Source organism: Poecilia formosa, unplaced genomic scaffold, assembly GCF_000485575.1.
Source record: "Poecilia formosa unplaced genomic scaffold, Poecilia_formosa-5.1.2 Scaffold29, whole genome shotgun sequence".
Classification (NCBI taxonomy): domain Eukaryota; kingdom Metazoa; phylum Chordata; class Actinopteri; order Cyprinodontiformes; family Poeciliidae; genus Poecilia; species Poecilia formosa.
In genome coordinates, this window is record NW_006799968.1 from 396,529 (window position 1) to 410,561 (window position 14,033).

The following is a 14,033-nucleotide window of genomic DNA, read 5'->3' on the forward strand; positions in this document are numbered from 1 at the left end:
AAGTGTCAGCAGGTTGCTGTAAACATATATAAATCCCTTATGCTCTTCTTGCTTTATGCCAGAGGCAGCAGGAGAAAAATGAGGTCTGAACTGTGAATGTTTTTTGTGTGTGTGTGTGGGAGGGAGGGGATAAGGGAGGGGGGTGAAGATTGTAAGCTAGGGATGGTTATACCATTGAAAAGAGGAAATGACAGAGAGGGTGAAGGAGGGAGGGAAAGTGGGGTGAGCAAGAGAGGTTTTCCTAAGCTAATAAAATGCTCTGGAGGATAGAAGCTGCCAGCCAGCATTCCTGTGTCATTAGATAAGTTAGCTCACTGCATCGTCCGGTTTCTCTGCAGTGCTGAAGTGGCAAGCTGAGGTCACCACCAGGGAGCGAGAGGGAGGGTGCGGGGCAATAAATCCTGAATGTTTTCACGCAGTCGCAGCTCTTAATCCTCGGAGGTCGTTTGGTTAGAAATCTGAAAAGCCTCAACTGGCACGTTTATTTCGAGCAACTTTCACAGCAGCAACTTGTGCAGTGTTCTGTTCATCCATATAAATACTAAGTTTATTTGTATGTGGTCAGTTTTTTTGTTTTTGCTTTGTTCTAAGGATGCTTCTTTGTAATCATAAGCAGGAAAGCCTGTTTTCCCTTTTAAATTGTCATATTTGTTTGTTTGTTTTTTGGGGGGTTTTTTTAAACAAAAGGATAATTCATTTGGGCTGAGCAGAGGAGTTAATTTGTTGCACACAAAACAAACTTGCTAAACTCTCTCTGCCAGTGCTAAACAGGTTGTGTTGGAGGCATTGTGATGATGTGGGGCAGCTATGAAGAAAATCCCACATCATTGTGGCAGTGCACAGAAATATGGAGATGAGATCTTACCACATCTGTATTGGCTGACTTGCGACAAATGCTTGATGATTGGGATACTGTCCAACACCAGTGCGTGACCAAGTCAGTGACCAGCATAATGAGGAGCTGCCTGGCTCTTGTGGGTTGTGTACTGTTGTTCCATGCACTCCTGATGCTCCTGTTTGTGAAATTAGATATTTATCAGTTGTTCCATTTTGTTGTGATTGTGCAAATACACACAAAATCTACAGATTCAAAATCTACAGATTCCCACATGTTTTTACACCAAATCCATAATTGAGAGTTTATTGGACATTTTCCACAAAAATGTTCAAAAACATTGGGTTTCAGTGACTAACTTTAAATGGCTAACTCCCACCTGCAGGTGGAAGTATTTTTTACTTTTCTACACTGCAACCTCAGTGTAGAACAACTTTTCGTCAAGTAACAAGAATCCATATTTACTGTCATACAGAAGTGCAAATATGGCAAAATTCCTTGCAGATACTTATAAAGTAACATTACAGAATCTGAGTTTGATTGCAAAAAATCTGAAAAATTGCAAAATCCTGAAGGGACTGTTTAATGAAATGTTAAATTGCCATTATGTTGTTTTGTCAGTGAACCAATGAACAACAAGAGTTGATAGCAGAGTCACCAACACTGAAACTCAAATGTAGAGATCCACCCATCAATTGGTCAGTTTGCCCTTAGATCAGTTTGGATTTGTGTTTATTGTTAGATCAGATCCTGATTTTTTTTTAATTATTATTATTATTTTGCTAAGAACAAACCGAATTGGTCAAAATCAGGATAGCCATGTTGGACCTTAAAGATAGTAAATCTGTAATAGGCTGGAAAAGCCTGAGCAGTGCATGTGTGATAATTAATTTTGCGCAGGATTATTTTCAAGGCCAGGCTCAGACTATTTCCAAGTCCTTTATTTAGTTGTGTCTGGAACTAATTTGAGGTTTTAGATGCAGGATCAGGTGTCATGCTCGGCCCCGGGGTCGGGTTGGGTAGCACACGATGGGTGCTACATAATTCACGCTGGCCAAATGGCAACGCAGAAGCTTCTAAATGTGACAGATTGCAGCAATGCCAGGGGAGTCAATAGGTTTGTCTTACACACTCATTTACTGTCTGTCAAACTGAACCACTCACTTTGGATTGGTTGTGTATGTTTTTTAAGAAGTTGTGGTAGAGTCAAAGCCTGAGGGCAAAGGCTTTCAGGCTTCTTCAGGGAGTCCACTGCTTTACAGGCAAGATTTTAAAAAAGTGTTGGTGGTAGGACTGGACGATTGATTAATGGATACATTTATTTTATCCATTAATCCAATTTTTTTGGCTTTTGAGATTGAATTTCTGGAAATTCTGGATTATTTGGGGCTTTCCAGGGACGTCATCTTGTTTGGCAGACGTGTTTTACAGCTTCTGTTTATTTGGACTTTGAATTCAGGTCAACTTTATGATGAAATATTAGGATCAGGCTAAAATCTTAAAATGTTATGATTCCAACAATAAGGTTGTAAGACCATAAAGTTAAAATAATGCAAGAATGAAGTGTTAATATTACATGTTTAAAGTCGTAATATTACAATATTAGAAGAATTAAGTTTTCTAAGAATTTCTACATGAAAATAAAAAAATGAAACGAGTAAGGTGCATCTTGTGAAGTTATACTTTGGCATTACCATCAAATTACTTTCTTCTGCAGGAATTTGTAACGACTGACCAAACGACTTTCTAATTTGAAAAGTCACACTGACTGAGCTGCTCAGTAGAAGCTTCTATCATTAAAACAAGTTGGGTTTTTTTTGTAATTTTACGCTGTTCTTCTCTGCCTTTATTTTGATAATATTATGACTATTCTCAAATTACACAAAAATTATTGCAGTAAGGCCTTGATACTCTGTTACGCAACTCACTGAAGTAATGGCTAAAATAAAAGCCACTTTTTGAAAATATTTTCTGTCATTTGTAATTAAATTTTTAGTAAAGAAAGCGAGAGAAAAAAATGGACAAAAAACTTGTCTAGTATGAAGACATCATTTTCAAGACATATCACCCAGCCCTGGTTGGTTGCTTGTATAATCATCTTCCATTATGAAATCATTTAGAGAAGATTTGTTCTTGTACATTTTGCTCACAGCCTGAAGGCGGTAAAAGAGTTTCTGCACTCTAATATTTATGTTTGTGTATTTTAAAGCTTTGCTTTTCTTTGTAATTTACTACAAAGTAGTCGTTGTGCTTTAATGTATGTCAACGTGTGATTTATTTATTTTTTTTACCTGTCTTACAGGCATGCTGGTGGTCAATGTCACCTGGAGAAACAAGACCTACGTGGGCACCTTGTTAGACTGCACACGGCATGACTGGGCTCCCCCCAGGTGAGACGCATCCCCCTGTTTATTTCCCTTCAGGAGTGGAAAAGCAGCTTTAGCGTGCAATTAAAGTTGCTGTCGTGCATTGGGGATTGTAAATGTCAAGGTGGAAGAGGGTTCACAATCGCCACAAATCACTGATGCATACTCTATCCAAACCCGCGCTACAAAGCCTCTTAACCTTTTCATATCGCGTGTGATATGAATCTGCTGTAGCAGCAACAGCTTAATGCAATGAGTTGCCAGTGCGCCGCCGGACCACCGAGTGCATGTTAGTCTTTATGTTGAGCCTGGAGAAACAGGATTCATTGGCAAGCAGCTGATGTCTCAGGAGGCAGCAGTGGAAATAGAAAGCTACTCTAACAAGCCAGATTGCAGAATCCAATTATTGGACTAAGAGCTTTTTTTTTTTTTTTTTCTCCCCAACACTGGATAGCATTCTCTATCACAAAGGCTGCCATTTCTAACATCAACCTCATGGCAGTAGCATGAGGGTATTTATGTGGTCTTGTGTCTACAAATCCTCCCCAAACATAATGGATGCAAAATAAGCAGGATTTGTAAAATGGCGGTGTTACATTACCAAACACCTGCTTTAGAAACAACAACAACAACAAAAAAAACTGTATCTAAATGTAAATAAAAGTCTGGAATTCAAATGGGCATCTTAAGTGCACCAGAAAAAAAAATCAAGATTAAATCAGTGCTAATGGAAAACAAGTAGATGCTTTATCCCACTAATGTATCACTGTGGCACTCGGTTTATAAGGTCTGCTTGGGTGCATTTGCTCCGAGATTGTCTTACAGTTTGCAGCATGACTGCATTAAGGACCCACTATAAATTATTCAGAAATCTTTCAACACACTGGATATAAACGGGGGCTTGTAATTGGTCTAAATTCCTGCACCACTGTCAGACTGCGGATGTATTCACATCCCCTGCTGGGGTTGAAATTGTTTAGAGAGACTTGTAGAGGAAGCTGTGAGTCATAGCAGCCCTGGGTTTGACTTTGTCACAGACTGCTAACCTTCACTGCTGTGCAGAAAGATAATTGGGTTACTGTTATGGGGAGATAATCCCACACTGCTATTTTAAGTGTCTGAATGGCTTTGTGTTTTGATGAGAAAGGAGCTAGAGTGTTCGCAACTATTTATTCATATAGTATTAATTTGCTGTTTATTGTTGACAGGCTTATTTGTGTAAGAGATGTTGGATATTATGTTCAGAGGAACAGGGTTTACATCTCTCTTCACAACTGCAGAGTTATGTAAAATAAGCCTTAGTTTTATTGTTGCATATTAGTTATTTTTTCTTATGAAAGAATGTCAAATTCTGTGGCTTTATTAAACAAAGGGAAGTGACTAATCTTTTATATTCTGGAATTTCACATGCCTTTTAAATATTTAGAAAACTATGGTTACAGAAATACTCCAGAAATGTAGATTTCCACATTTTGGTTCCACAGTTTTCTTAAAAAAAAAAAAAAACATGTTTAAATGTATAAACCTACTAAATCTAGGTCAAAATACGTAAAACCTGCCTTTATTGAGAGCTTGACACGAGCTTTAGTTGTGTTATGATTATCCTTAGAATTTCCAGCTGAAATATTGTCCAGCATTGATTGCAAAAGGAAAAGTTGTATTACTTTAAGTAAAAAAGATACTAAAAACTAAAACATTCTGTAAAACAAAAGCATTTCTCCAGGTTTTTTTTGTCTATTGCCAAACTAATAAAAGTATAAATTGTTTGTAATTGTGCACTGATTGCAGCTTAATGGCCGATAACAAATCTTTAAAAAGCCTTCCAAATCTGATTTTGGCCAATGCTGATTTTTTTTTTTAAACAGCAGAGTGAATATAGTTGAAATGCATGTGCAGACATGATCAGGTGGGCGGAGTCTGTCAGTCTTCCCTCTCTCATGGCAGAGCAAACGGGGACAGTTTTCAGGCCTTAAATAGGATCAGTTTCTAAAAGTATTGGCCGATCACCCGATATTAAGGAAATTAGGGCCGATTTATTGGTGCACCCCTAATTGTTGGAATTTTTTAAAATTAATATTACATTTTTGCACATATTTAAATCAAGGCAAGTTCATTTGTATAGCACATTTCAGCAACAGTGCAATTAAAACTGCTCTCCGTGATGGAAACAGCAAACAAAATAATTGTGTAGTTTTATGTATTTCCTATAACTAACTCAAACACGTTTTCTTACTTACAACTGCAGATTTTGTGAATCACCCACAAGTGATCTGGAAATGAGGAATGGTCGCGGTCGAGGTAAGCGAATGAGACCGAACAGCAACACACCGATCAATGAGAACAGCAACTCATCTGACAACAAGGGCACCACCAACAACAAGACGCGTGCCGCCTCAAACACCAAGGGCCGGAGGGGCAGCCAGACGCCATCAGAGCGCCGCACCCCTCCAAACAGCAACACGGAGGACATCAAAGCCAGCCCTTCTTCGGCTGGAAAACGCAAGACCAAACCTGCCTCTGACATGGAGCCCAACTCCAGCTCAGAGGACACCAAAGGCAACAAACGAATGCGGACAAACTCCAACAATGGAGGCGTGGGAGCCGCAGGTCTCCCTATCCCTTCTATTAAGACGGAATCACTTCCACCGCCACTTGATCGCAGCTGTCCATCTCCGGTTCTTATAGACTGTCCCCATCCCAACTGCAACAAAAAATACAAGCACATCAATGGACTGAAGTACCACCAAACCCGTGCTCACAATGATGATGACATAAAGTTGGACTTGGATGGAGACAGTGAATATGGCGAGGACTCAACTCTCCACCCTGAACCGGGAAACTGTAATGGAGCATCTATCTCCCAGAAAGGATCTTTGTCCCCAGCACGTTCAGTTACTCCAAAAGGCAGAAACTTTGATGCACAAAGTCCTTCTCCTTCTCCTGGAAAGTTTGGTTCAAAGCAGAGTAAAAAGAAAATAGTTGAGGCAGATCCAGACACAGGAGGTGCACCGATGGATGGCTGTGAAGATGGGCCATGCCTTACTGATGAGGCTAGTAATGATGGCATAGATGATAAAAGAGGATCAGATAAGTCTAAGAAGGCTAACACTGGTACAAAAACTGATAAAATTGCCCAGAAAAACTTGAAGTCGCCACGTCCTGTTGGCCCTGGACCACCAGGATCCCAACAAATGTATCCATTTCCACCTGGAAACCCAAATTCCTCCCCAGGACTAGCCCCAATGCTTCAGGGAATCCCCAAGAGCCCTCAAATGAGAGGAACACAGCCTAAACCCCCAGCTATTGGAGATCCAGCTTCAAGTAGTTCCAAAGACAAGAAGAAGAAGGACAAAAAGAAAAAGGATGGTCTAAAGGACGCTGATAGTCCCAAGCCTCCGGGAAAGGGTGGAAAATTAGAGGAAGCAAAGCTTCCATATTCTGAGCCTTGTGATCAAGGGAACAAGGGAGAAGGTCTCCTCAACGGTTCCTCAGACCCCCATCAGAGTCGCTTGGCCAGCATCAAGGCAGAGGCTGACAAAATTTACAGCTTTTCTGACAATGCGCCAAGTCCGTCTATAGGTGTTGCCAGTCGGATAGATGGCACTGGTATGCCACAACCTCTCACACCACATCATGTGGTAAACCAGAATGGTGCTGACAACTCTTCAGTCAAAACCAATAGCCCAGCCTATTCAGACATTTCAGATGCTGGGGAGGATGGTGAAGGGAAACCAGAGGGTGTCAAAGTCAGGACAGATGACCAAACCATCAGGGAAAGCGTCAAAAAAGCACTCTTTCCAAATCAGACACCCAACAAAGATTCCCCTTATTATACCAGTTACGAGCCTTACTACTCTCCTAACTATGTAAACCCCAGTCCCAGCGGCCCAAATCCAGTTGCACCAGTGGCTGAAGGTCAGGCTAAGATCAAAAGAGATGATGAACATGATCAAGTTGAGGAGAAAGTAAAGGTTGAAGTTCATGAAGAGCGAAAACCTGACCTCAGTGTTGCTGGCCAACAGCAACAACAGCCCTCGGTCATCCAGCAGCGGTCAAACATGTACATGCAGCCTCTGTACTACAACCAGTATGCATATGTTCCCCCGTATGCGTACAGCCCTGATCAAGCCTACCATAACCACTTGATGAACACCAACCCAGCCTACCGGCAACAGTATGAGGAGCGGCAGAGGCAGATGGCTGAACAGCATCGAGCTGCTGAGAAGAAGTCGGACATTGTCATGAAGGAGCGAGAAGCCTCCATGAAGGAGGAGTGGAAACAAAAGAGCCCAATGCCACCAAGCCTCTCCAAAGCCCCGAGTCAGTCAGATCTTGGAAAGATATCACAGCCGCCAAGCAAATCCAGAGACTCGCCTTCTGAGCTGTCCTCCAAGTCTATTGGAAGCATAAAGGGGGAGGATCCAAAGTCCCAGCAAACTGAGGGGCTGAAGATGAAACTGACTGAAGGGGGTCACCATGGAAAGGAAGACTCTTTGCAAGCTCTCGAGTCCAGAGGCCAGGCAGGGATGGAACAGCCCATGTGGTACAGACAGGTAGTACCGTTGAATAACTCATAGCAAAAATGTTTTGGTATTTTAAGGTCACTATTCAGATTTGTGCTGACATGTTTTCTTGCCCTCAGCCGTATCCCGAGAGCCAGAAACTCCAACTAGAGGATGAACACCAGCAACAACAGCATCGGAGGAAAGACGAAAGGGAAAGGGATCGGAAAATAAAGGAAGAAAGGGTCCGGCCAAAGGATGGTCAAAGTGGACCCAAGGAGGATGGAAAAGACGGCAGTGATCCCAGAATCAGTGCCGAGGACCATCGAGCCATGAGCAAAGACTCTCGTTCTAACCCGCACATGCAGTTCTCGTCACAACTAGCACAGCACCAAGGCTACTTGCCGTACATGCATGGATACCCCTATGGACAAGGCTATGATCCCAACCACCCAGGATACAGGGGCATGTCTTCGGTCATGATGCAGAATTACCCAGGTATGATTTAAGATTTCATCCAAATGCGGTGAGCTGTAAAAAGTCTGAACTACTAAGATTTTATTTGTATTTATTCAGGTAATGTATGTATTTTCCTTTTATTTTCTCCATTAACCTAAGATGGTTAAGTGTCTGACTCTAAAGCATACCAATATCACGGTATGATTTAAGGCTATGTAATCAGATTTTTTTTCACACTGCTATTTTCAACAAGCACTAAATTGAAAATAATGGCCTGTGAAACTATACATTACAATATTTCTATGTTTTTTTTTGGGTAGATTTAACTGAAAATCTAAAACAAGTGAAAATTGAACAAGATTGGTCTTTTAAAATAGTTTGTGATTCATTGTCCGTTGGTGTCTTTGAGAAAATAATTAAGTATTTTGATCTATTGCCAAAGTTTATCCAGAGTCGTTAAAAACAGTTAAATGGGTCCATAAATGTCATCTTGCTTAACAACATTATGGTTATTAAATTATTTACATGTTAGCAAACAGAGTTGAAATCTTTCATCGAGTCTTCGTTAGTTGTATGTGAGCATTGTCGTTGCATTAATAGTTCGATTAAAAATTATTGAGCACAAGACACTAATTACGTTCACTGAAGTTTATGGAAGAAACAGATTGACAATGAGTGACACCTCGAAAAAAATACAACTCTATTATGTTCTTAAAGCCCACACCTGGGGCATCTGACCACCTAACACAACAAGATGGCAAATCTGATTCTGGGAGAAAAACTACCCACGGCTGAAGGCCCTAGTTGGTTCCACCAAGAAACAATTCAGTGTGACCTTTACAGTGTGTGGTACAGGCAAAACGATGTATTGCGTAATTGATTTTGAACTCATAAAGTATCCTTTGATATTCCATCTTCAACAACTCCTTCAGGCACTTGGTTGCAAGTTAAGCGCTAAAGTTACACTGGTGATTTTCTTAGCTGCCCTTCTCTCAGCTGCTGCAGCGTAATGAAAATGTAGCTCTGGGGTAATTTAGCTTCTTGGCACTCCTTGTAATTTAAACCACGTGCTCCAGAAACACACATCCATACTACCTCTTCTGTAAACTCTTACTTCTTTTATTCACAACAGACCCTTCACTTCTACTGTAGTGAGCTCTGGTAGTGAACTTTGCTCTTTTTATGAATATTATCCTCATCCAGTGGCTAACGTCAGAGCTTTCCTCTGCCAGTGTGAATGCAAATAAAAAACGGGGCATAGCTCTTGTGGCTGCTCTGTATTTAAGACATTTTTAAGTGGTTGGTCTGGAATTAAACCATGTTTTAACAGAGTCTACACCTCTATTAATTTTTTATCAAAATATTTAAGAGAATAGTGGATTATATACATTAGATTAATATGATGACATTCATGGTAGCTGTGGTGTATACAACCCAAAATATAAGGTCAAGAGTAGGTGGTAAACGTTAAATGTATCCAAATCTGCTTGTCAAAATGACATTTTCCCCTCGCAGGTTACCTATCTGGAAGTTACCCGTTTTCTACTTACGGGAGTAAAATGGCGGGAGGCGACGAAGGCAGCGAGAAATCCCGCGCTAGCCCCACGGTCACTAAAACGGCAACGGACTCCAAAGCCCTGGACATCCTGCATCACCACGTCAGCCAGTACAAGAGCAAATCCCCCACGGTGGGCGACAAACCGCCCCACGACAGAGAACGGGACCAGGACCGGGGAGCCGCCGTCGACAGGGAGCGGGAACGCGAGCGTGAGAGGGACAGAGACAGGGACGTGGACCGACCGCGCTCGTCACCGTCCCAGCGCATCATGCCCTCTCACCACCACCTGGCATACCCGCTGCTCTCAGGGCAATATGACCTGTCCTATGCCACAGGTACGCCTGTCCACAGTCATCCTGGACTGTAAACAATGAACCCAGACCAATCAGTCGATCTGACTTATTTGCAAAGCACATTTCAGCAATGAGGCTTCACATCACGAAAACAAAAAAAAAACACCATAAACACATCAGAAGCTACAGTGACTCCATAACAGACATCGCATTTTGTCAAGTGGTTTAAATCTTCAACGCACCTCAATTATGTTGTTCAATGTTCCATTTATTGTGGCTCAAAAGCAACTCTAAGTAGGTGGGTCTTTACTCTTGATTTAAAGGAACTTAGTTTAGTTTATAAAACAATAGTTTGTAAAGAAATCTATTCTCTGAGCTACCAGGAGCCAGTGTAAGGGCTTTAGAACTGGGTTTATGTGCTCAGTCTTCCTGGTTTTAGTGAGAACTTGAGCAGCACCGTTTTGGATCAGCTAGAACAGGAATTGTTTTTTTTTTTTTAGGCAGATTTGTGAAGACAGTGTTGCAGTAATCAGTGTGACTAAAGATAAACACATGGATGAGTTTCTCTAAATATCACTAGGATAATAGTCCTTTACTCCTGGAAACGTTCTTCAGGTGATACAAGGCCGATTTTTTTAAGTGTCTTTATGTGACTCTGAAGGTTCATGTCTAAGCCCATCACTACACCCCGATTTGGTGCCTGATCACTTTTTAAGTGGTGGGAATCCATAATACTAAACAGTTTCCACTTCATTAGATGTAGGCAAAGTACCTCTAACACTGAAACTCAACACAAGCTCCCTTGACTGCAGATCAGAAAAGCACAGGTGGCTCAGAAATGCTCCAGTTTAAAACAGTAATGGCTGAGATGATTTCTGGCCCAGATATCTGTGCTGTAGAAAGAAATAAATAGCGTTTCTTTGTCCAGGGTTTATTTGAGTGGAACACCCTCGGGCGTCACGCTGCACTCTTCAATTACATTTATGCTGTCGGCTCAAAGGCAGCAATCTGCAGAGAAGCTAAATTGTGTCCAAACAAAGCTCTCGTCTCTCTGCTGCAGTCGAGCACAATATGCAGCGCAGCTTTTAGCCTCTCAGCTCATCCACCCTAAGTAGGTCCTCTGAGGACAAGTGGATCACAGTGTTTATAATAGAGATGTTGAAGATGCCGCAGAGACGCACAGCTGCTGCGGCCTGCGACGACCTCTGGTGGCAGCTCTGTGAAATTACATCAAATCTGATAAATTACTTGTCAGGACGGTGTGATTCATGTGTCCCTTCAGCAGAAATGCTTTCCAAGAGGTTATTATGGTGTGAGGGAACATTTTGGGAGATGATTGTGGGAATCCTGAACAGGATATTGTAGAATTTTGATGATTATGTATTTAAAGGAGTCACAGCTCTGTAAAAAGGCACGACACTTCAGCAGCACCACGTTTTTACCTACTGCTTTTTTTGAAATCAAGAAAAACAAATGTTTTGTTTTTATTATGTTTAAAACAATTTTCTTCAGTGGGGTATCAAAAGTTACACAAAGTAACATACGAAAAAAAAAACATAATTTGCAAACATTTGACAAAAAAAATAAATCATAATAAAGAACTGCATTGGATTCTATGTAAGTGGACATGAGTTGGACCTGCCTGTCCTATTAAATGCAACCAGATAAAATTAGTTGGTAATTGATTCTGTATAAATTAACTATGTCGGATTGAAAACCAACTTATTTGCTTCCTTGTAAAGTATGCATAGCTGAGCTCTGGCTCTTTTTGTTTCTTCTGTACCAACTTTAGAAATCAGTTCAGCAACATGAATTTGAAACTTGAGCATTACCTCATAATCTCTAGAAAGTGACATTTTATTGAAAACAAAATAAAATGGTAAAACTCAGTCAAAAAACTGACATGTCTGACTTCTCAACAAGGTTAAATACATACAAAAAAATAAAAATTAAAAATACCCGACTGTATTCTATGCTTTTAACATGTTAACATGCTTGTAAAGTTAAATGAAATAATAACTTTGACTTTTTTTTTTTCTCGTTTTAAACTGTTTGCCAATTCCAATAAATTAGTCATTAAATGTCTCTCTCTCTGTATATTTGGAATCTTATTGAGATCATATAGTTGCTCAGATATCTTGAGGACCTTATCTTAATGATTAAGACCAGTAACCTGTAATTAACAGTTTTTTTGTGCGTCTCTCTCGTAGGGAAACCTGACCGTCACACCTCAACCCTGCAGAGATTCATGTGACTGGCTCACATGAGAGCAACATCCTCTGGTTGTTGCCTTTTAGACATCAGTTGAATGGTGTTTCTATCTTTTATTTTTTAGTTTCTCTGCCCCAAGGCAAGGCAGAATGTTGTTGCTGTTTTTGTTGTTTTTGGTTTTTTTTTTTTCTTCTCCTCACGACAGACCCCAAATTCTCTGATCCGAGGACTGTAACACGACTTAAGAGTATAACCCAGGTTCAAAGCCATCGCTCTGCCCCTTCCCGCAGAGGAAACGCCGACCCGCTGAATACCTAGTCTTTGCACTGTCGACAAATACAATGCAAAAAGAGACTGCCAGAACAGCTTTCCGTGTTTTCTTTTCAATTTTTTCATTTTTTGTTTTCAGACTGCATTGTTTCTGTTTTGTCACACAGAAAAGAACTTGGCGGGTTGAATTTGGGGTACTTGGGAGGGGTAGGAGGGAGGGAAAGCGGCGTCGACTCAACTAAAGACGGGCTTTGCAGTTACGCCGTGAAACAACAGTATATCCTTAACTTGACAAATGTTCGGCTATGTTTAGGGGAGAGGAAGGGGGAGGATGGTAACAGCTGCTTTCTTCAGAGACTTAAGAGCCTGAGAGTGAAGTTCTCCCATCTTCATCGTCATCACTTCAAGTTTTTTCGGCTTTTGTTTTTGTTTTGTTTCTTAAAGGAACACCTCGCATTTAGTTTCAGGGATGATGCCGTCATGTTTCAGCGAACACACCTCATGGAGAAACAAACCAACACTATTCGTGTCTCCTTTTCTCTCTCTCTCTCTCTAAACTCTCTTTCATATCATTGTGTGTCCATCTTCGGAGGTGTCTGACGCCGGGTTCAGTCATGCTTTTGTTTAGTTCTTTTAAATGTGTTTCGTTTGGGTTTTTTTTGGTCCCCTTCACCATGAAAGGAGTCGCATCCACTTAAAACGGTGAAGCCACATCAGCGAGCGATCGGGTTTGTTCAGTTACTGCACTTCTTTCACCCTGATTGTTTTTCCTGTGAACAGTGTAAAACTTGGGCTCATGTATTGTTCTGCTGTAATATATAGGCTTCTAACCCCTTTCTGTGCGTAAATGTTTGTATTTATTCAAGCATGCAACTGTTAGAGAAACTTGTCAAAAAGCCGTCTTCCTTTTTTTTTTTTTTGGCCACGCTGAGCACAGACCATTACCGCCGCCCGCGTGTTTTTGTGCGTTTTCTTTCGGTTTTCCTCGTCTTGGGTTTACATCTCCGTTCGCCCCCTCTAAACGCACTTCTAAATTAGCGTCTCCTAGCTAATCCAGTCAGATGAAGTGAAAACGGAAGGAAGTCTGAGTGATTTTCTTTTTTCTTTTTGGCTAATGTGATCAAGCGGAGTGGGGTGGGTTCTCTTCTCTTTTGCTCATGTGGCTTCACCGTAACAACTGGTAGGTCAGATCCATGGTGACCAAGCCGCTCCTAACGCACAACATCAGATTCTGACACCTGATTTAAAATAAATAAATAAACACTAAATTTAAACGGCCTGCCTCGGAGTCGCCTTACAACATGTGGGTCCTGCTCCGTAAATCCCCATTGGTGAGCTTTTTGTCGACGTGAGCGTGGCCCCCGGTTCTACCAGAGGCTTTAAATTACACGGCTCCCAAACCACGGGGGTGTTTTTTGGGTGAAATCCTATCCATGTGCTGCTCACATTGATTGCAGGTTACCGATTGTTGAAGGTTTAAGGTCATACCGAGGTGTTTGAAGCATTTTAATGACAGGATATTGACCATGTCTGTTTTTT

At 41.2% G+C, this 14,033-nt stretch overlaps 1 protein-coding gene across 1 annotated transcript in view; it reads left to right on the forward strand.

Moving 5' to 3' along the window:
- The window catches only part of znf609b (zinc finger protein 609b), a 63,143-nt gene extending 49,931 nt beyond the window's left edge, over positions 1-13,212 (forward strand). Inside the window, exons 3-7 of the mRNA XM_007548987.2 lie at positions 3,138-3,225; positions 5,447-7,754; positions 7,844-8,201; positions 9,678-10,055; positions 12,224-13,212. Coding sequence (XP_007549049.1) covers positions 3,138-3,225; positions 5,447-7,754; positions 7,844-8,201; positions 9,678-10,055; positions 12,224-12,267 — 3,176 coding nt within the window. The 3' untranslated portion in view covers positions 12,268-13,212. The remainder of the gene's footprint in view (positions 1-3,137; positions 3,226-5,446; positions 7,755-7,843; positions 8,202-9,677; positions 10,056-12,223) is intronic.
- The last annotated feature ends 821 nt before the right edge of the window (positions 13,213-14,033 follow it).